The 26,057-nt window shown below is 44.6% G+C and overlaps 1 protein-coding gene across 1 annotated transcript in view; it reads left to right on the forward strand.

Annotated features, from left to right (window-relative positions):
• NCKAP1 (NCK associated protein 1) overlaps positions 1 to 26,057 on the forward strand; it is a 185,609-nt gene that overhangs the window by 51,260 nt on the left and 108,292 nt on the right. The window contains exons 5-12 of the mRNA XM_075000608.1: positions 10,255 to 10,397; positions 10,484 to 10,574; positions 12,127 to 12,264; positions 13,693 to 13,741; positions 16,157 to 16,313; positions 18,573 to 18,629; positions 22,706 to 22,802; positions 22,937 to 23,043. Of these exons, the coding sequence (XP_074856709.1) occupies positions 10,255 to 10,397; positions 10,484 to 10,574; positions 12,127 to 12,264; positions 13,693 to 13,741; positions 16,157 to 16,313; positions 18,573 to 18,629; positions 22,706 to 22,802; positions 22,937 to 23,043 (839 nt within the window). The remainder of the gene's footprint in view (positions 1 to 10,254; positions 10,398 to 10,483; positions 10,575 to 12,126; positions 12,265 to 13,692; positions 13,742 to 16,156; positions 16,314 to 18,572; positions 18,630 to 22,705; positions 22,803 to 22,936; positions 23,044 to 26,057) is intronic.

The raw sequence follows: 26,057 nt of genomic DNA on the forward strand, positions 1-26,057 counted from the left end.
CACTACTATCGCGCGATGCCATCCCCAGCTAATGTTCCATCATCGCCTCCAACCGTTCCACCCCCAATGGCAAAAGATCACCACAGACAAATGGGTACTGGAGATCATAGCCACGGGTTACGCGATCCCCTTCCAGTCGCTCCCACGGCCGAAACCTCCGCCCAGGCCCCACCTCAGGGATGCTTCCCACGAGGCGAGACTCAAACAGGAGGTGGACCACCTTATGTTCATAGGGGCAGTGGAAAGAGTGCCAGAGTGATTCCAGGGGAAAGGTTTTTATTCACGATACTTCCTTACAGAGAAGAAAACAGGAGGCTGGAGGCCCATCTTAGATCTTCGGGGCCTCAACCGGTACTTGCGCAAACAACGTTTTCAGATGATGACAGTCGCCTCTATACTCTCAGCGCTGGACGATGGAGCTTGGTTTGCAGCCCTTGACTTACAAGATGCGTATTTTCATATAACGATCCACCCGGCACACAGACGCTTTCTCCGTTTTATGGTCAGCAAGGAGCATTTCCAATACAAGATTCTTCCGTTCGGCCTCTCCTCGGCCCCCAGAGTCTTTACCAAAACCCTGGCAGTGGTGTCAGCCTACCTGCACAGACAAGGGGTATTTATATTCCCATATCTGGACGACTGCCTACTGAAAGGGGCCTCGAAGGCAGAGGTACTACGCATGATACGCGTAACAGCAGACACGTTTTCTTCACTGGGCCTGGTCACCAACCTCGCGAAGTCCAAGACCGATCCCACACAAGACATAGAGTTCACAGGGGCACGTATAAACTCTATTACAGCAAGGATGTATCTACCCGACGCCCGCTTTCGCGCCATCAGTTTGCTGGTGCAAGTCATTACATACAGCCCCACGGTGCCAGTCTTAACGTGCTTGCAGCTGCTAGGCCACATGGCGGCAGCAACGTTTGTGGTGCAGAACGCTGTCAAAGTTAGACTCAAGACTCACAGTTTGTCAGACCACTCTGTTTATTGGCAAATCTGCTCTGCTAATACATTTAGAAAAGTGAGTCCCCTCACAGGGCTCAGGTCTCTTAATTTATACAGGTTAAGAAGGCAAGTTAATAGACAAAGGAAAAAAAAAGGAAAAAAACAGACACACACCCACCCCATACAGTCCCTGAGACCAGTTACGTACCTTCATTTCCATATCACCCTTAGCAATCCCCTGCCAATGACTCCCTGGTTACCTTAATTAATTACTGTCTAGCACCTACTGCTCCAGTTTCTGCTTTCCCAGGCACACCTGGCTCCATCCAAACCCACCCTACATTCCTACACACAGTATGAACATAACTTCCCTTCTTGAGCTCAGAAGTAACATTGTATCATAGTGTGATTTAATTTCTTTTTACAATGTAACTCTTTTATGTACAATGTCACATCTTATACTTCCACAATCCCTCCTTTTGGTCAAGCTACGCCTATGACCAACAATTACCGGGTTTCATACATTAACCGTTCTTTTTTATTCCTCTCATTGGTGATATTTAAAACCATCAGATTGGCACTCTGGTTAGGGGTAACCTGTTGGATGGTGTGCCTTGCACAGCTTTGGATATAATAAGAGATTAATTGGAAACATACAAAAATCATGAAAATTCCAAATAAGATAGTCAGAAATCCTTGAAACAACCAGTTTCCTAGGCTAGAGAAATGGAATAAACCCTTAGCCATTTCCACAAGGAACTTGGCTCTTTGTGGGGAAGGTATGCAATCTGCTCCAAGTGGCTAGCGCGATTTATTACATAGTTAGTATTATCAGGAATATATTGAAGCACACGGAATTGCGGGAAAAGCTGAGCAGGATAACAAATACCTGACCAGTTAGCTGGTAACATGGTATAAGCATTTCTCCCACAGACCCGATGATGTCCTATTAAAGCTGGGAAGGGTTAGCTGCACCCTTTTGAGAGAGAGGTATCCACGAAAGAGGAATAATATCCCCCAAAGGGCACAGGATGACCTTCCTTGCGGAAAGAAGTAACATTTGCATGACATTGGAAGATTGTGGTGTTTTTTTTTTCAAGGAGGCTATAGGGGGAGCAAGAGATTGATTTTTCCGGTCTGATCCCAGGTTGAGAAAAAATTCATATCCCCATAACCGGTTTGCCATTCTCCAATCTTATTTGAATAGTCCCATACACCATGGGACACAATATATTGGACACAGCTGCTCCTCCCTAAATTCAGCCCTGTCCCATTACACACCCAGCACCAGTGGCCTTTCCCTTCACCACACTTATAAATTTAGGAACATTTGTTCTCATCAATCCCCAAGTGTCATTTCTTTTCCACGTCGGGATGTGGCTGCAGACCCAGCAATTAGAGATATTGAGAGTCTGGGCTATCCACACTTGTTGCTGAATAAAAGAATTGTCATTGTCACTTCGGACTCCCCAGACTTGAAGAAACCAGTAGCTGAGGATTCGGCTCCACCAGGGACACATGTTGAAGGCAGGACCCTTTCTGGTTCTGACAACCTCTCTCGAGGGAACCGCAGTCACGGTTTTATGTCCACCAGGCAGCAGGTGCTAGGCTCACTACTGCTTCTTTTCGGGTCCTGCTGTTTGCTTACTGTCTGCTTCTGGCAACCCTTACGGGGGCGTAGGTTGTAAGGTATTGCAGGCTGTTCCTCTACGTCTTTTTCTGGAGCCAAAATTGGCTCTGCGTGGTTCTGCGGTGGTGCTTGGTCCACTGGGGATGGTGCTTTTTTACACTGTGAAGCATGTATCCATGCTGCGATGCCGGATAGCTTTACAGCTGTCTGGGTAATGAGCAATACCTGGTATGGACCCTTCCACTGGGGTTTCAAGGCGTGCTTTCGAAGGTGGGTTTCGTTGGCCAGGCTGCTTGTACCTGTGAATGGATGTGACTCACAGCTTGCATTAATCCCTTGCAATACTGAAGGAGTGTGCTGTGAGTCAGGTTTAGGTCTGGGACTGGGGTAGTGGTAGCCATTGTTCACAGAGGGCATCCCATGATGATTTCAAATGGAGTTAATTTGTGCCGTTGAGATGGGGATGATCGAATTTCCATAAGGGCCAGTGGTAAAGCTGCTGGCCAGTTTAACCCTGTAGAGTCACAAATTTTTTTGCAAGCTTATTTTTTAGCACACCATTTCGCCTTTCAACTGCACCTGCACTCTGTGGATGGTAGGGACAGTGCAATAGGTGAGTGACATGTAATACCCGGTCCAGATGCTGAACAAAATTTTTTTTTTTTCAGTAAAATGTGTTCCCTGGTCACTAGACAGAGTAGCAGGAATTCCCTTGGTAGGGATAATATGGTTTAACAAGCATTTGGCAACAGACAATGAATCAGCTTTGCGGCAGGGAAAAGCTTCAGTCCAACCCGAAAACAGACATACCATAACTAAAATGAATTCATATTTCTGACACTTAGGCATTTGAACAAAGTCAAGTTGCCAGTGTAAGAAAGGTGCTTGAGGCAGACCTCGAAACCCTTGTGTTACTCTTACAGACTTGCCTACATTGTAGCTTTGGCAAGTAGTACAGGCAGCGCAGTGGCGGGTTGCAAAAGAGCTGAAATGGGGAGCCCACCATCCTGCCTTAGTCATAGCAGAGACCATCCCCTCCTTTCCGACAGGAGAAGCACCGTGTAGCAGGGCGGCCAGAGATGGGTAGAGTGAAAGAGGGGCTACGAGGGCACCAGTAGGCGAGCGCCAAAGGGAATCAGGATGTAGAGAGCAACCCTGGGCACTCCAGGAGTCTTTCTCTGCTTCTGGGGCAGAGTCCTGGAGCTGGGCGAGATCAGAAAGGGACGGTGGTGATACGGAGACAGAGAGGGAACCAAGAAACGCGTCTAGCAAAGGTTCCATAGTGGCAGCATGTTTTGCAGCAACATCAGCAAGTGCATTTCCTTTAGCCACCTCAGTGTCTGCAGCTGAGTGGCCAATACACTTAACAATGGCTAAAGCAGGTGGGAGTAAAACTGCATACAGGAGAGCGGCAATGTTGGGGCCATTCTTGATAGGGGTACCAGCAGAGGTAAGGAAACCTCGAGCCTGCCAGAGGGTGCCAAAGTCATGTACAACCCCAAAAGCATATCAAGAGTCAGTGTAAATGGTGGCAGAGTGCCCCTCAGCCAGGAAGCAAGCACAGGTTAGGGCAACCAGTTCAGCTACCCGGGCTGAAGTTACAGAAGGTAAAGGCGCAGCTTCTATAGTTTTAGAGAGGGATACCACAGCATATCCTGCAAGGAGGCGACCTTGGTCATTCCTAAAACAGGAACCATGAGAGTGAGAGGAGAACGGAGGACAAGGGATTCAGTGTGAACCGGGACAGAGAAGAAAGCAGAACACAAATCCACAACAGTAAAATGGGTTGCATCTGGTGGAATAGAAGCCAATATTGTGGCGGGCTTAGGGACTACTGGAAAAGTAGGTATGACAATACGGTTAATGGGTCGAAGATCCTAAACAAACCGCCACGATTTACCATCAGCCTTTCGAACTGGGAGGATAGGGGTGTTACAGGGGCTGGAACAGGGAACAATAATTCCTTGTTCTTTCAATGCGGTTATAACTGGAGCAATACCAGCCTCTGCTTCAGGATTTAAAGGGTACTGAGACAGTATTTGTCTACAGTAATTCGAACTGGGTCAGTATTTTTCATGGCTGAATGGCGTGCCTCAGCTGGCCAGTCTGCGGCAGTCAACCATGTTTCATACTGACTGGTAGAGGCTAACAGTTTACACAGTTGGAGGAGGTCTGTTTTGGAGGGTTCATAGGTTTCACAGATTAACACAAACTCCTCAGCAAATTTGATAGGATTTTCCTGTGGCTTGGGAAAACCTCTAACTATAGACAAAAGTTCCGTACGGGTCCAGGGCTTATAATTCCATATGGGCTCACTTCCTTCCACCTTAAGGACTCGTAACGGTGCCACAACATTTTTATTAGAATTCTTTTTTTTTTAAACCTCCCATCAGATTCTCTTTTCCAGGTAGGGAGATCAAGAGAATTTTTGCAGTCTGCTTTGGGTTGTCTTTTCATAATACTTTGCAGGGCTGTGAGGCCAATGAGGATATTTTCCTCATTCTCATCATTGCTCTTACCTGTAGTTACTGAAGGCTTTTCTCCGCCCCGCCCCGACCCCCCCTTTTTTTTTTTTTTTTTTTTTTTTTTTACTCGAGCAGGAGTATGGTGGGGGTTGGATTTGATCCGGATCATTACACAGGACTGGGTAAAGGGGAGCGCTCAGACTGGTGGTGGGAGAGACTGCATTTACTTGGGCTTTTAATTTATCATTAGAATTTCTAAGAGAGGTGAGTTTTGATTCAGTCCACCTATGATTTGCCTCTTCTCACCACTGCATGAAGCAGTCTACCTCTCCTTTTGCCAATTTAGTTTTTTTTTTTTGGGAGGACGAGTTTGTCTTTTAAGGCGTTCACTCAGTCCTTGTCCCAAGAACCTAACAGCGGCCACTGCAATTTGGGGTTCTCCAGGGTCAGTTTAGACCATTTCTCAAGAAACCTGGAAGAGTCTGGACCCCTCCTAAAATACATAAAATAAGCCGGAGTTCCCTTAGGGAACTGTTCTGCCTTAGACTTCTGATTACCCATCCAGGAGGACTTCACACAGCACTCACACAAGAAGGAAATTCGGGCTAGTGCAACACACAGAAAGGAGCCCACAGGCTGCTGCCTCAATTGCCCTTGCTTTCGCACCAGGGGTTATACCCAAGGTGTGGTGCGGCTGCAATTGTGCAGATTTCACTTATTCAGACCACGGGGATGGGAACCCCTTGGTCGGCCAGTCCCTGGACGGAGATGGCACCCAGACTCAAACACACCACAGGGAGGACGGATAGACACAGAGACAGGACAGTCCTCAGACCGGTCAAAACCCAGAAAGAATAATTACCTGATCAGGACCAGATTCCAGAAGTTAGATCCCGGGACCCCTACCAGAACAGAGTGCGAACCAACAGGTTCGATGGCATAGACTGCGCTGCGGTTGTGCACCTTTCTGTCTCATGGAGGACCGCTTGGACTAAATGTTCAGGCGCCGGCTGCCACGGTCGTCCTGCAAGGCAGTCAGGGATCACACAGCCTCAGCGAAGACGCTTGCCATCTCAGTGGGACCTCCAAATTGTCAAAGTTAGACTCAAGACTCACAATTTGTCAGACCACTCTGTTTATTAGCAAAGCTGCTCTGCTAATACATTTAGAAAAGTGAGTCCCCTCCCAGGGCTCAGGTCTCTTAATTTATACAGATCAAGAAGGCAAGTTAATAGACAAAGGAAAAAAGCAGATGCACACCCACCCCATATAGTCCCTGAGACCAGTTACATTCCTTCATTTCCATATCACCCTTAGCAATCCCCTGCCAATGACTCCCTGGTTACCTTAATTACTGTCTAGCACCTACTGCTCCGGTTTCTGCTTTCCCAGGCACACCTGGCTCCATCCAAACCCACCCTACATTCCTACACACAGTATGAACATAACTTCCCTTCTTGAGCTCAGAAGTAACACTGTATCATAGTGTGATTTAATTTCTTTTTACAATGTAACTCTTTTATGTACAATGTTACATCTTAACTTCCACAATGCCAGATTGCATATGCGCAGCCTGCAACGTTGGCTGGCGAGCGTCTACAAGCTGGCATCCCACACTGTCCGCAGGGTGGTGTCACCCACGACAGAGGTGTGCAGATCCCTGCAGTGGTGGGTAAACCCCAAGAATATGCTGACAGGGGTACCCTTTCACCAACCACAAATCTCTATTTTTCTTACTACAGACGCTTCCCACATAGGATGGGGAGCTCACATCGGCGACAAAGTGACGCAAGGACTATGGTCCCATACGGAACAGTCACTGCACATAAATATACTGGAGCTCAGAGCAGTGTTCAATGCCTGCAAACACTTTCGAGACCACATACAAGGCAAAGTAGTTGGGATCAATACAGACAATACCTCCACCATGTTTTATATAAATCGACAAGGAGGCGCTCGATTCTGTGCCCTATGTGTGGAAGCAGTCCGGCTGTGGAACTGGTGCATCGCCAACAATATAACGTTGAAAGCCTCGTATTTGCTGGGCGCTCACAACGTGAAAGCAGACCAGCTGAACAGGCGCTTTGCACTCACGCACGAATTCATTCCAATCTGCTACGACCAATCTTTCACACATGGGGGTTTCCTCAGATAGATCTGTTTGCCGCTCAGCACAAGAAGTGCCCCCAGTACTGCTCCAGGGCAGGATTGGGGCAGGGGTCGCTGGGGGACACATTCGCGATTTCATGGAAGGGCCCCCTACTTTACTCGTTTTCCCCCCACAGTGCTCATCCACAAGGTGTTGCAGAAAGCCAGTAGGGAGAGAGCCCTCATGATTCTAGTAGTCCCAACGTGGGATCGACAGCAATGGTTCCCCTTGCTTCTGCGCATGTCGGACCGCCCACTGCTCCCCCTTCCGGTGGCGCCAGACCTATTCACGCAGGCCCAGGGTTCCATAGTGCACCCACACCCTCAAGGCCTGCGCCTACAAGCATGGCTAATCCATGGCTTAGCTCCCTAGAGAGCACATGTACGGAGGGAGTACAGCAAGTCCTGGAGAGCAGCCGAAGGACCTCCACCAGGAAGACCTACAAGCAGAAGTGGACTCGATTCACTGCATGGTGTTCTGCCAAGCAGTTAGCTCCCCTCGACGTTCCTATACTGGTAATACTAGAATACTTATTGGACCTCAAGAGGGGCGGGCTTTCCCTATCCTCGCTAAAGGTCCACCTCGCCGCTATATTTGCTTTTCGGCATGAAGAGGAGGGGCCCACGGTATTTGCCCATCCTATTGTTATCAGGTTCCTGAAGGGGCTGGTAATCCTGTACCCCCTCGGAAACCGCTTCCACCATCGTGGAACTTGGACCTGGTGCTCAGCGCGCTAACGGACCCACCCTTTGAACCCTTAGCCACAGTTCCCCTATGTCTCCTTACGATAAAAACAACCTTCCTTCTTGCAATTACGTCAGCTCGCAGCAGTTATGGCAACGCCGCCCTGCACAGTATTCTCAAAGGAGGCGGTAACTTTACGGCTGCACCCAGCCTTTGTTCCGAAAGTTTCTTCAGAGTTCCACCTTAACGAACCCATAGTTTTACCCTCGTTTTACCCGAAGCCTCACAGCTCCAGCAAGGAGGCACGCCTACATCTCCTGGATGTGAGGAGGGCGTTGGCCTTCTACATAGATAGAACTAAGTCCTTCTGGAAAACGGACAGACTTCTAGTCTCTCTCGCTCTCAGGTCTAAAGGAGAGGGTCTCTCTTCACAGTGAATCTCGAAGCACATTGTGTCATGTATAAAAATGTGCTACGAACTTCGAAAAACTCCTTTGCTGGCCCCGCCTAGGGCTCACTCCACCAGGGCGGTTGTGGCGTCAGCAGCCTTTTTCAAGGGCATCGCGTTCAAAGATATCTGTAGAGCGGTGACCTGGTCATCCTAGGACACCTTCGCCAAGCATTATGCCCTACATCGGGTGTTCCAAGAGGATACCCGCCTCTCGACAGCAGTCCTCTCGGGGGCAAGCTGCACATAAACCGATTACCCACCTCCTTACTTGGGTTACTGCTGGGTAGTCACCTATTGTGGAGCACCCACGGGGACACTCGATGAAGAAAGAGAAGTTACTCAACATAGTAACGATGGCTCTTCGAGATGTGTCCCCGTGGGTGCTCCACTACCCGCCCATCCTCCCCGCTTCGGATCTCTGTTTAGTGTTTTTCAGGAGCATCCGAGGCGGTTGGTCAAGGAAATGGCGGGGACCGGATCGCGCACGTGGCCGGGGACGCACAGGGGAGCGGCGCGCGCCGGCGCATGTGCGGTCCGGGAGAAACTGTTGGAAAGTTTCCGATCTGCGGCGCCGGGGCAAGCCCGACACCTATTGTGGAGCACCCACGGGGACACATCTCAAAGAACCGTCGTTACTACGGTGAGTAACTTCTCTTTCAATGTTCAGGAGTGGTCGAAAAAGCTAACAATATTAAGAAACGTTAGGATAGATAATATGACAGAAAATATAATAATGTTACTATATCAATCTGTGATATACCCATAACTTGGTGCCAAAAGATACAGAGAAGACCAGCACAAATAATTAAGGGTGTGGACAGACTGAAAGGAGTGGGACTGTTCATCTCAAAAGAGAAGGTAGAGTGGAGGGGATGGCATGGGGCAGGGCGCTGTAAAATCATGACTGATACAGAGAAACTAAATAGGGAAGTGTTATTTACCCATTCAAGCAATACAGGAACTGGGATCACCTGATAAAATTAAGATGCAGGTTTAAAACAAATACAAGGAACTATATCTTCACACAGTGCAGTCAACCTGTGGAACTTCTTGACTGGGCATGTTGTGAATGCCTGAAGTACAACTGTGTTCGAGAAAGAATTAGATGAGTTATTGGGGGATGGGTCCGTTGCTGTCTCTTAGGTCAGGGGCATAAACCTATACTCTGGATGACCCTGAACCACCAACTCTTGGAAGCTGCGACTGTGTGACAAGGGATGGATAACTTGGAATTGCCATGTACTGTTCATTCCCTCTAATGCGTTTAGCACTGATTGCTGGCAGAAAATGGCATACTGGGCTAGATGAACCATTGGTCTGATCCAGTATAGCCATTTTTAGGTTGTTAATTTTGGGTTTCATTCTTTGTGCTTCCATTGTTCTCACTTCACTAGTTCGTTAGTCATTTGTCTGTTAGGTCTGGCAAATGTGCGTTCATAAAGTAACGAAGCACAGATGAACCCTTTCATGAGACTTTCATACCTCATTAAGAATTAAAATGGTGAGACAAGCCCAATTTTTGTCCTTTGCAGGCCATCTTTTAAAATGCGACAGAATTTATAAACTGTCAGACAAAATGTATTCATGTTTTGATTGCTTTCTAATTTCAGAGCAAAATTATTTTCCAGTTTTTAATCTTTTACACAGCATTTAACAAATATTCACTAACATTCAAATGCTGCCAAGGTTTGTTTATCTTCAAGGATTTGAATTGTCCCACTAATTTAAGTGCTTACATTAAGCTTGTGCGTAAGTGTTCATGAAAAATAAAGACAATTATGGCATAAAAATCCACATGAATTAAGTACTAATAATGCTTGAGTATGATTTAGGATTTTTTTACCAAAACATATGTATTTTAGTACTTCTGTTACTGAAGGCCTTCAGAAGGGAAGGAAAACTGTAACCATTTGTACTTTGTCTCTAGACTGTAAACTTTGATTTAACGAAGAACTACCTTGATTTGATCATAACCTACACAACACTAATGATATTGCTGTCTCGTATTGAGGAAAGGAAGGCAATTATTGGATTGTACAATTATGCTCATGAAATGACACATGGAGCAAGGTAAAAATCCACTGTACATTTTAAAAGACAATTTTTCACCTCATTTTGTCTGCAGTAGGTAAATTTATATTTGTTGTGCTTTTTAGTGATAGAGAGTATCCACGCCTTGGACAGATGATTGTGGATTATGAGAATCCTTTAAAGAAGATGATGGAGGAATTCGTGCCTCACAGCAAAGTATGTTTGAATTGTTGTCACATATTCATGGTCACTGCTGGTTGAAAGAAGCATGTATGTAAAAACAAATTTACAGGTTATAAGACTACTATTAAAATATCTTTAGGGAATTAAAGTATTGATTTAGCAGGTACATGAGCAGAAGAGAGACAGTTTTTATAAACTTTGACAAATCACTCTTCTGTCCACCAAGAAAAGAAAGTAAAACAAAACTGGTTATGATTCTTGAGTATGTAACAGATGCATAACTTTCTATTCATTTGTAGTATAGAGCCTCTCTGTCAGATTCAGGTCCCCAGTGTGCTGCTTTCATACATATGTACACGCAGTAAGACTCAGCCCTGTAGTACTTATAACTGATTTTTAGGCTAGATGGAAAAAGTGAGTTTAATCTATGGATAAGACAAGTAATTGGTTTTCCTTATAGCAATGTTGTATGCAAGATGTGAGAGGTAATTGTTCTGCTCTATTATGCGCTGATTCCTAAACTAGAGTATTGTGTCCAGTTATGGGCACTACATTTCAGGAAAGATGTGGAGAAATTGGAGAAGGTCTAGTGGAGAGCAACAAAAATGAACAAAGAAAACATGATCTAAGAGGGAAGACTGAAAGAATTTGGTTTGTTTAGTTTGGAAAAAAGGAAAAAGAGGGGACATAACAGCTTTCAAGAACCTAAAAGGGTGTTACAAGGAGAAGAGAGAAATTATTCCAATGACAGGAGAAGCAGCAGTAGGCTTAAATTGCAGCAAGAGAGGCTTAGATTGGACATTACGAAAAACTTCCTAACAGTCAAGATGGTTAAGAACTGGAATAAATTGCGTATGGAAGTTGTGGCATCTTTGTTGTTGGAGTTAAGAGCAGATTAGATAAACATCTGTTAGGGATGATCTTAATGGTGTTTGCTTCTGCTCCAGGGGTGACCTCTCAAAGAAGAGTGCCTGCCTGTATAGGTGAACTAATAAACAACCTGAGTCCAATTTCATTTTTGTTCACTCGTGATTTATATATAAAATAAAAATCCTGTGTTTTCTTACATTTTCGTTTTACTTTAATATCACCTACCCTAATTCCTTCTATTTTAAAACCACGTTCTAGTTTTCCATTACTTAAAAAACCTGTACATCATTTCTTTAATGTGACTGGAAACAGGCTTTTCAGGTCAAGCTTTAATAAAGTGTTGAGCTATATAAATATTTTAGTAGACAGTTGTGCAGGTATGTATGTAAAATTTCAAATTGTTAGTGGTTAATTAGTTTTTATGCAAGTGTAAATCAAGGCTTTAATATCCTTCTTAGCTTGAACAGCTGGTAACTGAAAATAGCAACAGTTTCATGATTGCTTAATATCATTAGCTGTTCAAGCTGTTGAAGATAGCAGCTGATCGCTATTAGAACAGAATACTGTGCTAATGAGGTGGAATAGTTTGAAACAATCCAATATTATGACTGTAGAAGAAGACATACAATGAATATCTTGGATATTTGCTCAATTAAAAAACAAAACATTGGGTCTTAAAGAGTTCTTATAACTAAGCACTGTTTTTACTTCCCAGTCTCTTTCAGATGCTCTAATTTCACTTCAGATGGTCTATCCCCGAAGAAATTTGTCAGCTGACCAGTGGCGAAATGCACAACTATTAAGCCTAATCAGTGCCCCAAGTACAATGCTTAATCCTGCACAGTCGGACACAGTATGACATTTTACCTTGAGTGATACAGAAATATTAAATAAGTTTTTCTGTAAAATAATTTTATTGTGTATATATTTTATATGGGATTATATATTATTGAATTTAACTACAGATTGAACCTCTCTAATCCAGAACTCTTGTCCAGCAAACTCCGTAATCCAACATGATTTTAAATAGCTGGACAACCACTTATGGGTGGAGCCATGTTTTCCATGGTCCCATAAAGTTTGTTTACAGCCACCAGTCCTAGCTCTAGTGTTCTGTGCTGTTGTTTAGCTGTAATTTACCTCTAAATGTCTTCTGAGAGCCCAGTAAGTAGTTGAAGTGTTGGTAATGCTGCTAGACAATATGACCTCCTGTGGTCCAGCAAATTCTGTTGTCCAGCACTGGTCAGGTCCTGAGGGTGCCAGACGAGAGGTTCAACCTCTCTCTAAGTTGCTGACAAGAATTCAGCTCTTCTGAGCTATTTTTGCTAATCAGTTTGCTAATATTTGAAAAATTAAACTTGTTGTGCCAAATGGAATTAGTTACCTATTTAATCATAAGTCTTCCTTTGTCTTCTCGCATACCTCCATTCCCAATTGTTGGTAGTTGCCCTCTAAATGAAAATATTTTGGATTTTATTGGATGGGGAGGGCAGGAGAGGGACTTGTGTATATATATCTTTAAAGAGCCCAGTAAACTGTAATCTGCTAGACAATATTGACCTACTGTGGTTGGGTCCTCAGGGTGCTGGAATAGAGTAGTATCTAGGGGGTTCTTGGGAAAACAACATCAGGCTCAAGATTTTTTTCCCCCAGGGATCAGTAACTTTGGATGCCACTGGTTTTGGGGTGAACATTTAGCACTTCTGAATATCACCCCGTTATAGGGTACCAAATTGGGCACTCAAAAATAGTCATTCGAAGTCACTAGTCCCTTCAGAAAATCTTAACTTATTAGTGAGCTATTTTTAAAAGGCTCTGCATTGCTTTGGTTAATTTTTTGCATTGCCTTGTGCATTGGAAGTTTAATTTTCTAAATGATAGTGCTTTTTGAGATTATAAAAAGTTTTCAAAACCAGGTTATTTTGCTTAAGAGACTGGAGAGACACGTGACTGTATACAGCACTTATCAAGAATTAGGAACTGATTTTAGATTCAGTAGGTGCTTCGTGCCTGAAGACAGTTCAGTATCTCTAAAGTAAAAAGACTTTATTGATGTTTAAGGATCAGCTAAATTGAAAGTAATATGATGAACCGAAGCAGTCATCTTTGTTTTTGATATTAGGATAATATGTCCAGACAGGCTTTCTGAGGCAGGGAAAAAAAAGTATGTTTGTTGTATTTATATTTAAAATCCTACCTCATGTTCTATAAAATGTATTCATTAGAATTTTTTTTTTCCACTGTGTATATTTGGTATATTGCAAATTGTTCTTCCATACAGATGCCATGTGAATACCTCTCTCTGGATGCAATGGAAAAATGGATTATTTGTAAGTACATCTTTGAGGTTGTGCTTTTCTTTTTGTTTTGCTACTACTGACTGCCCATTTACTACAGCATTCTGTATTTTGTAGCATGTGGTATAACTAGACACTGGAGAGTCTTGCATTTGTTTAGTAAATCATGTTTTTGTATGTTGAAAATCAGTTTTGAGCATATTTTATATTTCAATGTTGACTATTTAAGTTTGTACCTGTAAACTTGTTTGTTATATTAGTGATAAATTAAGCAGTGCCACTAATTCATTTATATCGGTGATTTTTTTGATCATTCATTGCTGTGTTGGAAAATGTTTAGTGAGCTACTCTAGACAAGGTGACAACTGTGAGTGAGTATTGATCTCAGGTCAGATTGACAAAGCAGGGCACACACCCTAGCCTGGTGATGTATTCTGCAATTAGATTTTACCAAACCAGTAACAAAGGTGAATTCCTTGAATACTGTAGCAGTCTCATCAGGGAGTTGTAGAGAGTTCTGTTAGTCTCCAGCCTCTCTTGCTGCCCAGACACACTGAACTTTGTGGTAATGGTCACATAAACCAAAAATTACATCAGGTTACGCTCAATCCTGAAGGATCAGTCACTTTCTACATATCTGTTTGGTACTCTGGATCTCACCAAAGACAATGCTGGGAGCCAATTCTTTTGTAAACTAACTTCAGATTTAATAGTTAAGAAAAGAGACTGGTTATTGATAGTTGAAAGCAGGCACACTACATTAACGAGGGAGTCAAAGTGTATAAATACACAATGATATCAGCAATTAGGTAATCTACTAGTTTCCCAAAGCTCTCTGGAGTATGCAGAATGGATCTGGGAATTGTCTTCTCCAGATTTTGCACTCTTTTAGAATCCAAGTGGTCCAAAAAATGGAGAATCGTTTTGCCGAGTCAAGTGTTTTTTGTTCATTCTCTGTCTTTTCAAATGAGCATTTCCTGTTTAAAATATATGATGATGATATACATATCTCATAGAACTGGAAGGGATCTCGAGAAGTCATCGAGTCCAGTCCCCTGTTCTCTTGGCAGGACCAGTCACCATCCCTGACAGATTTTTTTAATCTATTTGCCCCAATTTCTAACTGGTCTTTTCAAGGATTGAACTCTCAACAATGGGTTTACAAGGCCTATGGTCTAACCACTGAGCTATACTTCCCCACATTAAGTCCTTCATTAACATTTCAAAAGGTTTCTTTAAAGAGTAATTTTAGTTACAGGGAGTTAAACGGAAATATTAATATAGGTTGGATCTCCTAAATCTGGTATTCGGTGGTCCAGCAACATCCCTCTTTGGGCACGAAGGGGGATGTTGTTAGACCAGAGAGCTGGGCAGGAGGGTGTTGTCTGCATTCTCTGGCAGCCATGGGGGATGAGAAGCTGCAATGGAGCCTGTGTTCCAAAGGAAACCCCCCCGGGTGTGGGCAGGTGCACAGGACTGGGGCTGGCGTGCACCAAAAGCCCCACAAGGCTGGCGGCAGCCCCCACTCTGCTCCCAGGGCCAGAGGTGGCTTTGCCTCACAGCCCTGTGGATCCAGGTCCAGCTTCCTCTGGCAGTTCTGCAGGGGCAGTCGTGCAGGGCTAGAGCTGTGTTCCCAGCATGGCTGAAGCCAGCTTCTGCGGCATCCCTGGGGTGTGGGTGATAGCTTGGCAGCAGTCAAAGGCCAGGCCCCAGGCAACAGCTGACAGTAGGGGAGCAGCCTAGTGGCAGGGGTGGGGGTTGGCAGCTTGGAGGTCTTGGTAGGGAATCGTCCCTGGTTCAGCAAATTCTCTTGTCCAGGACCGTGAGGTCCCCACCAGGCTTAATGGTGGATGTGGAACCTGTAACAGTGAAGAACAAACTTCTGTTACCTTAAGTGAAGTTTATCTAAACTCTTCTGATTGGGTTAATTGGTTACACAGCTGTACAAAACATGAGATGGCAATCAACAGGTTACAGCTGAGTGAAAACAATACCATTAACCTTTCCTTTGAACTAAACCATTCACATAAGTGAGTTGTCCTGATGTCGCTACAGTACCTGATGACACTCTTTTTGATTTCAGTTAGCATGTAAATGGAAGTGGTCTTGTAGCTCCTTAGAGACTAACAAATATATTAGGTAATGAGCTTTTGTGAGTAAGACCCACTAGTCTTTCTGCTCTGTCCTGAGCTGGCAGGGATAGTGTCACACATTCAATTGCGTGTGTATCTGTTGGTTTGGCAGAGTCAGAGGGGTAGCCCAGTTAATCTGTAGCATCACAAGTAACAAGCAGACTTATAACACCCTGAAGACATAGATTTATTTGTTAGGTAATGCACTCTTGTGGGTAGTTGCCCACAGTAGTCCATTCAGTAGTTCAGGTTTTTATGTTGTGTGTGCATTTCTGCTCCATGATATTTTATATCCCTTTTGGTTTTTCTTTTGAAGTTGGGTTTATTTTGTGCCATGGAATCCTGAATAGTGATGCTACAGCTTTGAACCTTTGGAAACTCGCCCTTCAAAGCAGTTCTTGCCTGTCTCTGTTTCGAGATGAAGTTTTCCATATTCACAAAGCTGCAGAAGACTTGTTTGTGAACATAAGAGGGTATGGTGTTTTAATGAATGTATTATTTTAGCAAACTGTCCTAATTGCTTTTAATGGAGTTAGGAACGATTATTCTAGCCCTGTGCTGTCAGTAGGCGAATTATATAACAGTTGTGATTAGTGCTTTTTAGAATGTGGAAATGTTGGAGGGGAGGTAGGTGTTTAAATCCTCAAGATTGTTTCATTATCACTATTATGGTAAAAAAAACAAACTTTTTTTATGTGGAGCTTGTAAATGTTCATGACAGTTTTGCAAAGGTGAGCTGTTCAGTGGTTGGAAGGTCTTGAAACAGAAACATTTCCCCCCCTTCCCGCCCCCCCAGTGTGTTTTTCTTATCCCTCATTTTTGGAATGTCATGTGTATCTTGAGATCCTCTGTGTAGTACTGAAAATACAGTGAACTACAGAGATGTTTTGTATAAAAATTGGTACTTGCAGAGAAGACTTAATTGCATGCTTTCATAGTTTTTGATACATTTGAGTTTGTTCCATCATTATTTTGCCCAAGGGTACTCGTCTTTTTGCGATAATTAGAAATGCAAAACCAAACAAAACCCCACTGTGCTTTAGTTCCTAAATAGGGCACCCATTTATGAGCTTCTTTTAGTCCTTGTACATATATCTCCAGTGGACTGTATCAAAGCTGCACAGTTTGTTCTTGGGATTTTGTTTGTTTACCATTGCTTGAACATGTGCTTAGAAGACTTTGCACCTGGCTTTTAAATGGAAGTTCTGCATGTGCATTTTCAGTATTTGACATTTAGGCTATGCCCACTCTGCCGATTAGGTCAGTAAGCCACCCACTGCAGCAATGTAATTTACACCAACTTAGCACTGTCCACACCAGCACCTATATCAGTGGGAAAGCCTCTGCTTCTGGTAGGCTGTCTATGCTAACGGATTTTGTAAGCAAAACAGCCATTTTGTCAATAAAACCCATGGGGTGTCCAGATTCCCAAGCATTCTTTCAACAGTAAGTCGACAGAACACAGTACTTAGGACGACAGCTGTACCCTGCTCCACATGAGGAATGTGTCAACAGAGAAAGCCGGTCTGGGCATTCTGGGCGGCATTCTGTCGACAGACAGGGCTTCTGGGACACTGGACAGCCCTTCCTGCTGTGCTTCTGATTGGCCATTTTGCTGATAGACGGCTGTTTCGCTAACTTGCGATCCACTTGGCAGTTTGTCTGCAGTACATCGACAGAAATTTTGTTGGAAGAACTGTTGACAAATTCCTGTAAGTTAGACATAGCCATGTAGCTGCTTCTGCTAACATGAGTCAACAGGAAATCTTTCTCTTGTTTACTTAAAGAGTCTGCACTAGCCTCAGGGCAGCTGCACTGTTGTAAACTCTGTGGAGTAGCCATAACCTTTGCTTATACCATAAACTGCTTCTTTTCAGTGTATGAAGTGAAGGATTCTTATTTGAATAGGGCCTTCTTTATTTTCCTGTCAATTCAGAAATGATTTGACAGCTGATCTAACTGTATTGTATGGGTTTTGAAACAATGTCAGAGTCATGATCACTGTGCCCTATTCATATTGATAAACAGGATGTATTTTGGGAGGAGGAAGGATAGGAATCTCGTTATCTTGAAAAGGACAGCTGTCTGCAACAGTTTTTGCAACATCAGCCTCCTTTTTAATTCAGCAATCCTGGGAACCAGGTTATGATGCATTAAAGATTTTGTGGGGATGGGAGCAGGGAGTGGCACTGTGGGATATGGGCATGCAGGAGTATGAAGGTGAGGTGCTTTTGTGGTGCCCTGCTCTTGGGGACACATGTGGCTCCATGTCCCCCATCACTCCCAGGCACCAACCTCTCCCCCTCACTGCATGCTACTTGTGGGGAGAACATCCTCAGGGGAAGCTGCTCTGTGTGCTGCCATTTCCCCCAGCTGGGTGGGAGTGGATGCACACAGAGCAGGTTACTTCTCTGTATCATAGGTGTGCCCAGGCTAGGGAACCTAGAGTATGGAGGTTACGATGTACTGAAATTCAGTATTTCACATTGAGGAAGGAGGCATCACAGTACATTAATGATTTTTATAGGTCTGGTTTCTCAGATAATCAAGATAAATACAAAATACGTACAAACACGAGAAACTCATTAAACAGAGCAAGGTAGTCTTTGTCCATGGGGCTGTTTGTTAACGTCAGATTCCCTTTTCTGTGATGCTCTGGAGAGCATAGAGCCCTCGCGCTTACTAAAGTTGTTTTCAATACTTGTTGACATTAACTGGGTTTCTACTTACAGCTACAACAAACGTATTAATGACATAAGAGAATGCAAAGAAGCCGCTGTATCACACGTGTAAGTAACTTATATAAACCACACATAATGTGAATTTTAAAATTTGAGTTCTGCTTGCTTTTTTAAAAGCTCAAAAGCAACAACGGTAATAAATTTAATCGCATGAGTGCATTTTAATGGAACCTTATACTGAGTTAATGATAGTTTGCTATCATAATATGCTTATTGGTCTTGGCATTGTTTTCCTTCCCTTGCTTGAGAGAGGTATTTCCTGCTGTGCTGTTTAAAACAAACAAGCAAACATGTAAGTGCTCTTTGAACAAAGTATTTGACATTTTTACCCATGCAGTTTTCCTGCATTCAGAATGAGTTTATGGGAATCATACTAAATTGGATCAAAATATAGATTTATGTTCATTTCGTCAGTCTTTGCCAAGCAGAAAACATTTGCAAACCAAATATGGAATATGATGTTTTAATTTTTGAATTAAACATTAAACATTAAACTAAACATTATACATTTGACGCTGACACAGGAGCACCGCTATAGTTTGACTGTATGGGGTCACTAGATATCATTTCTTCTACTATTACCTAAATTATTTCTCCTGTTTAATGTTCAAGTTAAAAAAACAACAGCTTACTTAGTGTTAGAATCGGTTGCTGTGTCATCACCATGCTGGGCTCCAAACGATGTGCAACATGCAGAGAAGTCATGCTGGCCTCTGGTGGCCATGCTTCCTGCATCAAGTGTCTGGGGGAGGGCCACAAAACCCAGTCCTGCACCGAGTGCTCCAGACTCATGGCGAGCGCTGGTGGTGCTGAGGGGGCTCAAGACAGGCTCAAGACTTATCTATAAAAATCCCTTCAACCACTAGAGCAGCCCTCCACCAAAAAAAGGGGCACAGGAAACCAAGGGTCCAGACTCTGCGCATCCCTCTGTTTAGGTTGGCATTCCTTCCACAAAGGCAGGCCCTTCTCTGGCACATTGCTGGCCTCCAGCCACCTCCTCACAGGCTGTGCTAGTTGAAAAGACTGCTGCGATGTCCCCGGCACTGTCAAAGCCTGCACTGCTAAAGTGGGCACACTTGGAGCCAAGCCACCAATATTCAGTGCCTCTGATGCCATTGACATAGCTGGCTTTGGCCCCCTGTATTCCTGGGCATAAGAGGTGCTTGAGAACTAAAACCCCACCCTTGGTGATGGACACGGAGCACAAGTGGCACTGCTCCAAGTCTCCACACTCCCATGGAAGGCACCAGACTCCGCACTGTGCAAGTCCAGGGCTGAGGCACCATCCCACTCTCGCTGGGCACCGGAGAAGGCACCAAAGAGAGACAGAGACACTGCTTCGCCAGAGACCCTGGGACTGGAGCACAGCACAGTATCTAAGTGGCTCCATGAAGATTTGTCGCCAAGGGCGCCAGCCTTGGCACCACTCAGCTTGCTGCACCATTTTTCCCATGTGCTGCCCCCATCCTCACTGCATGGTTCAGGAGCCAAACAGCCCACCCCAGAAGTGGGCAGTTCTGACCGAAGGAATGTCAATTCATCACAGCACTACAGCCCCATTCACTCCAACTGGGACCACGTGTCATCTACCATGGCTTACCCACAGCTGCTCCCACTGTGGTTTACACACCATCTGTATCCGCAAGAACCAGCTTCTCGATGGTCACCTTGGCAGGTGCTCTCACCTCGCTTCCATGTTCTGCTGTCGTCATCCACAGTGTCCAGGGACCACCCCCTATTGCTACAGCCCACCACGTTGGTGACGTACCCACCATCACAGCATTCTGGGGCTGAGGATTCCATTTCGGAGGGTGATGATAGGTGACCACTACACTATTCCTCTTCACCAGATGACGCAGTGCTCTCGGTTTTGCCTCCCACGACAAACAACTCACAGGCTTTCCAGGAGCTATTTCGGTGAGTGGCCCAGGCCCAGGAGAAGGACCTCCAGGAGGTGCTGGTCAAAGAGTACAGACTTCTCAGTAACCTGCAGCCTCCCTCCTCCTCCAGAGTTGTGATGCCCATGGACAAGGCCATAATGGACCCTACAAATGTCATCTGGCAGACACCGGCATCCATTCCTCCCACTAACAAGAGGGCCAGCAAATGATAATTTTGTGGCGGCTAAGGATGCGGAGGTTGTTTACCCATGTGCAACCAAATTAATTAGTGGTGGATGTCATCTGTAACAAAACCAAATCCTTTTGTTACACTCTGCAGGACAAGTGAGAAACGGGACAAGACAAGTAAGAAATGGGACATGATGGGGCGCAAAGTTTATTCTTCCAGCATATTTGTCCTGCCGTCTGTGAACTATACAGCCAGGCTGGCCAGATATGACCACCTAAACTACTCCAAGCTGCAGGAGTTGGTCCCCTCCTTACCTGAGTGGCAACGTCCAGTCCTCATCAGTTGGACTCTCACAGCCATTATTTCAGCACTGGACAGAAATGATTGACTCTCAGCTCTCGACGTAGAAGATGCCTGTTGTCACATCAACGAAGGGTCCTGTGGCACCTTATAGACTAACAGAAAAGTTTTGAGCGTGAGCTTTCGTGAGCACAGACTCACTTCATCAGATGCTGGTCTTGGAAATCTGCACCCACCTTATAGTAGCCTCATCTAAATTGTATTTGCCTAGTTTTTTGATAAGAATATCATGTGAGACCATATCAAATGCTTTACTAAAGTCTAGGTATACCACATCTACCGCTTCTCCCGTGTCCACAAGGCTCGTTATCCTATCAAAGAATTTTAGCAAACTAGATAAGATTTGAAATCAAAACTTGTAATTAAAACTTTCAGCAGTCCAGACTGGCTGGAAAGCCTTCGAGTTAAGACCGCTCCCCCCAGTTCAGTGATGGTTCTTTGTGTCTCAGCTTTGCTGCTATGAATAGAGATGGAGAAGTCATTGTCATTGTAGGTCATTGTCTGTTGTTGTCTCTTATTTTATATCTCCCTCCTCTCTTTGAGAAATACCTCATGAAACCTTACAGGTGGGACAATCCTCCTAATGACCAGAACAAAGGGGGAGACTCTCAATTGCAGAATTGTCACTGTGGATCCGTGTCCAGCCACAGGTGATCAGAGACAGCCCAAGGTCCTGGAGTTACACAAGGCAGAGGGGAATATGTAAGGGAAGGAGGGAGGGACAGAGTTCTTCTGTTCATTGGCTCATAACTCAGAGGCCAGTTGAGTGAAGCAGTACTCCTGAGTAATTCCTGAGCCTGCCACTCCTAGCTGTGCTTAGACCTTTTCTGCTTCCCACTCTGCAGCTAAAATCTACCTCAAAATAACACCTCCATTTATCTCAACTCCTGGTTATACAATAATTCAGTGTTCCCCCTAGCCGTTAAGATAGATAGATAGCCTATTATACTTAAGACTAGTTCACTGGTTATCCTTATAGTCATCTACAGGTTTGCCTTTTAAAGAAATATTAGACTTCTAAAAATCAACTTTTTTCCCCCATTTTAAGACCAACATTTGCATTTTAAGACCCACCTGAAAATGTCCTGCTACTCTTTTCATGAAGAACAACGCTCTGGTGGGGTGTTTTCATTAGGATAATGTGTAACAAGTATTCGTGTAATTCATGAAGTTCAATAGTACTGTAATCAGCTGTATTCTGCATACCAAGTTGTTGTGTTTATCGTCAAAGAAGATTTGAAAGGTTTTATGAATAATACATCACCAAGGGAAACAATGAGTTAGTTTATGCACCAAATTTAGGTTTATTTAAGAAACTAAATGCTCAAATTTCCAAATGACAATTTTTTTATTTTATGTATTTATTCCAATATTTTTTTAAATCTACACAGTATAGGGGTGCATGAGAATCCAAAGTAATTGGCTAGTCATTTGAGTTGAAATGCAAATTGAAAAGAGTTGTGAAGAATAGATTGTTTTAAAATTTTGTATTTATCTAATATGTTCGTAATGGTGATGTTTTTAACCTGATTTGTGTTTTCAGTTATTGAATTTTCTTTGAATTTTGTGAAATATGAACTACAGATAATGAGATTGACAGTTATATTTTAATTAAATCTTTCCCAGACCAATTATACAGTGAGTAATATTAGGTATTGATGAATAATGAATGTCGATCTTTGTTTTTAATACAGTGGCTCAATGCATAGGGAAAGACGCAAGTTTTTACGATCTGCACTGAAAGAGCTAGCTACTGTCCTGTCTGATCAGCCAGGCTTGCTAGGTCCCAAGGTAATTGCAGTAATTATTTTTTGACGGGTGTGTAGTCTACTACATTTTCTTTCTGTCGTTTTACAACAGGCCAAATTTTGTGTGTGTCTTGGAAAAATGGCTATGCACAAAATAACTTTTTTTTCCTTTTTCAGGCACTTTTTGTATTTATGGCATTATCTTTTGCTCGTGATGAAATTATTTGGCTTCTTCGCCATGCAGATAACATGCCTAAGAAGAGTGCAGATGACTTCATAGATAAGTAGGTTAACAACATTTAGTGTGGCAATTTAAATCTGTATAAAGAATTAACAGGGAAAATGTAAGATTGCTTGTACAGGAGTCATAGTGTGAATATGGATAACTTAAGGCTGTTCAAGAGAATGGGAAAATTTCAACTTTTTCATTAAAGTACTGAAACTTGAAATTCTTCCAGTTCCAGTGTTATGTGATTCTATGATTCTTCTTCGAGTGCTTGCTTATATCTATTCAAGTTATGTGTGCACATGTGCATAGCTGTTGGAAGGTTTCCCCTAGCAACTACCACTTGGGTCAGTTGAGGAGCTCCCTGCAGTGGAGCTGATGCAAAGCCTGTAAATGACCCAGCACCCCTCTGTTCTCTTCTTACCACCCCCGGTGGCTGTTTTATTGTGTGGTGAAGTACTTGTTTTTATGCAGCAGCTCCCTAGCTCTTTCTGTGTAAATAGTTGTAGACACCTGTGTTTAGCATAACCATTGTTTTTGATTCGGTTAGTCTTTGCTGTTGGTTGGGTAGGGAAGGTCTCTCCCCTTCTCCTTCCCTTTCCCTTCTGGGGATTACAGGAATGAAAAAAATCCTAGGACGACCCTCTCAGCTCCTGCCTCTACTGTTTGGATGTGGCTCATTAAACAGATAAGTGCTGTATCTGCAGGAGTTTGAAGCCCCCGACTCATAAGGAGCATGACTTTCAGCTCCGGCAACTCCTCATGGAGTCGGCACTCCAGGTGCGACAGCAAGGGTCTGCACTTCCCTCTTCAGTATGGAGCATACCGTCTTTGGCTCTTCCAAGAAGGGGTTCCACTCTCCCAAAACTGCAGCACAGCACTGTTCTTGCTCTCTGGTGTGCTCTTCCAGGGGACTCAAGTTGTCAGCAGCAACTCCACTGACAGAGCTGTCCTTGGCACAGAAGGTACCAGACGGTCACAGGTCCAAGATCCTGATGCCCTGTGTCACACGCACAGAACCCTGACCTCTTGGACTCACCTCGAGGTGATCCAGTGCCCATTGGTCCTTTGTCAATGCCTGATACTTACCAGGTGTCCCAGGGATTCATAGAAATGAGTTTCCCCACCACATACTAGATCCTCTGCCCCAGCAAGGATCCCAGGGTAAGCCTGAACTACTTATTGTGCCTGTCCAGGTGCCATTGCTTGGTCACCTGACTCCTCGTGCATGCTCTGAGTCTTGTCACATCTGTCTGAGGTGTCACTGTTCTGACTTGTAGTGCTGGATGCTTTTATGGTCTCATCTCTGATCCTCTCAACGCGAGCCCGTTCGCTGTCCAGGGCCTCCACTGAAGGTACATCCACTTCTGGATCTTCAGAATGCTCCACCTCCTACTCTGATGCTTGGCACCCATGCCTTGCCGGTCCCGATGCCATCTCCTTGACACTTGTCCTTCAGTTCCAGACTCTGTCTGCAGGTTGCACCTCAACCACATTCCTGCTTGGGGACTTGGTCCTGTTCCCTGCACCAATCTGGCTTCTCTCATCATGACCTTTGTGGGTTGGAGTTTTGATGTCCATCTTATTTGGTGCCAAATGCCTCAGCTTTTTTGCATTTCCACTCCCTGTGCAGATCTTGCTTTTGATGCAGTTCTCCATCCCCCATCAGTCCTATTCTCAATGCCAGTCTCCGTTCTAGCACTAGTTTCGCTCTCCAGGCTGATCATGATCCTCTTCTCCTCCTTGGCACCAGTCACATTCTTGACTCCAGTCCTGTTCTCCATGCTGTGATACCTCTCGGCACCAGTCCCTGTTCTAGTACTCATTTCAACTTCTCCCTTTCTGTCTTGCTGTGGTGTCACTCTGCTTAATAGTGTTCTTCGTGGCACCAGTCCAGGTCACCAACGTCCTTCAGCCCAGTACCCATCTCTCTTCCCTGTTTTTGCTCATCTCATCAGTCCTTATGCAGAACCACAGTCATGTCTGCCATCCAGACTGCCAGTCTCTTCATCTTATGGCCTGGTGACTTCTTGGTTGACACCTGCCAAATAGGCTTTTTTGTGTCCAGTGCAGTGGGTCCTCCTCAGCAGTCACAAACCATCTATGTGAAGGTCTTTCCTGGCCAAATAGAAGAGCTTCTCCTGCTAGTGCATTCAGTGCAATCTCGTGCCTCTACCTCCGTCCTGCAGGTCTTAGACTACCTCATTTCCTTGAAGCAGCAAAGCCTTGCTTCTTCATCCAGCAAGGTGCACCTGGCTGTCACTTCAGCCTTCTGTCCTGGGTGCAGTGGTTGCTCCATGTTTGCATACCCCATGATGGGGTGCTTTCTCAAGGAGCCCGGACTGACTTTGCCTGCTGGTTCACTGGCCGGTCATGACCTGTACCCTACCTGTTCCTTGGGGTGTTTGATGGGTCCCCCTTCAGAACTGCTGGCCACTTGTTCTTTCCTCCTACCTGCCCTAGAATATGGCCTTCCTGGTGGCTATCACCTCTGCCAGTAAGGTGTCAAAGCTCCAGGTCCTCGTGTCTGAGCCCCCTGTACATGGTGTTCCATAAGGACAAAGTCCAACTCTGCCCTCATCTGGTGTTCTTGACAAAAGTGGTCTCCAGGTTCCATGTTGGTCAGGGCATTTTCCTGTCTCTGCTCTATCTGAAGTCTCAAAGCTCCAAGCAAGAACAACAGCTGCACTCCCTTGATGCAAGATGGGTGTTTCCTTGCATATTAACCAGACTAAGCCCTTCCATAAGACCACAGCTCTTCGTGGCCATCACTGTGCACATGAAGGGACTCCTACTGTCATCGTGGTGCACTTCCTCTTGGACCATGTCCTGTATTAGGGTGTGTTGTGCCCTTGCAAAAGCCTTTCCACCACCTGCGGCTACGCATTCTATGTGAGCACAGGCATCCTTGTCCACCTTCCTGGTGCATGTCTCTCTCCAGGAGATCGTTGTGCTGCTGCATGGTCCTCTGTGCATTCCTTCATGTCTCCCTGTGCAATTTGGCAGCAATCTAGACAAGATACAGCCTTCAGGCCTGCTGTCCTGGCTTGAGGCACACAATAACGCTGAACC

Source organism: Carettochelys insculpta, chromosome 8 (genome assembly GCF_033958435.1).
Source record: "Carettochelys insculpta isolate YL-2023 chromosome 8, ASM3395843v1, whole genome shotgun sequence".
Classification (NCBI taxonomy): domain Eukaryota; kingdom Metazoa; phylum Chordata; order Testudines; family Carettochelyidae; genus Carettochelys; species Carettochelys insculpta.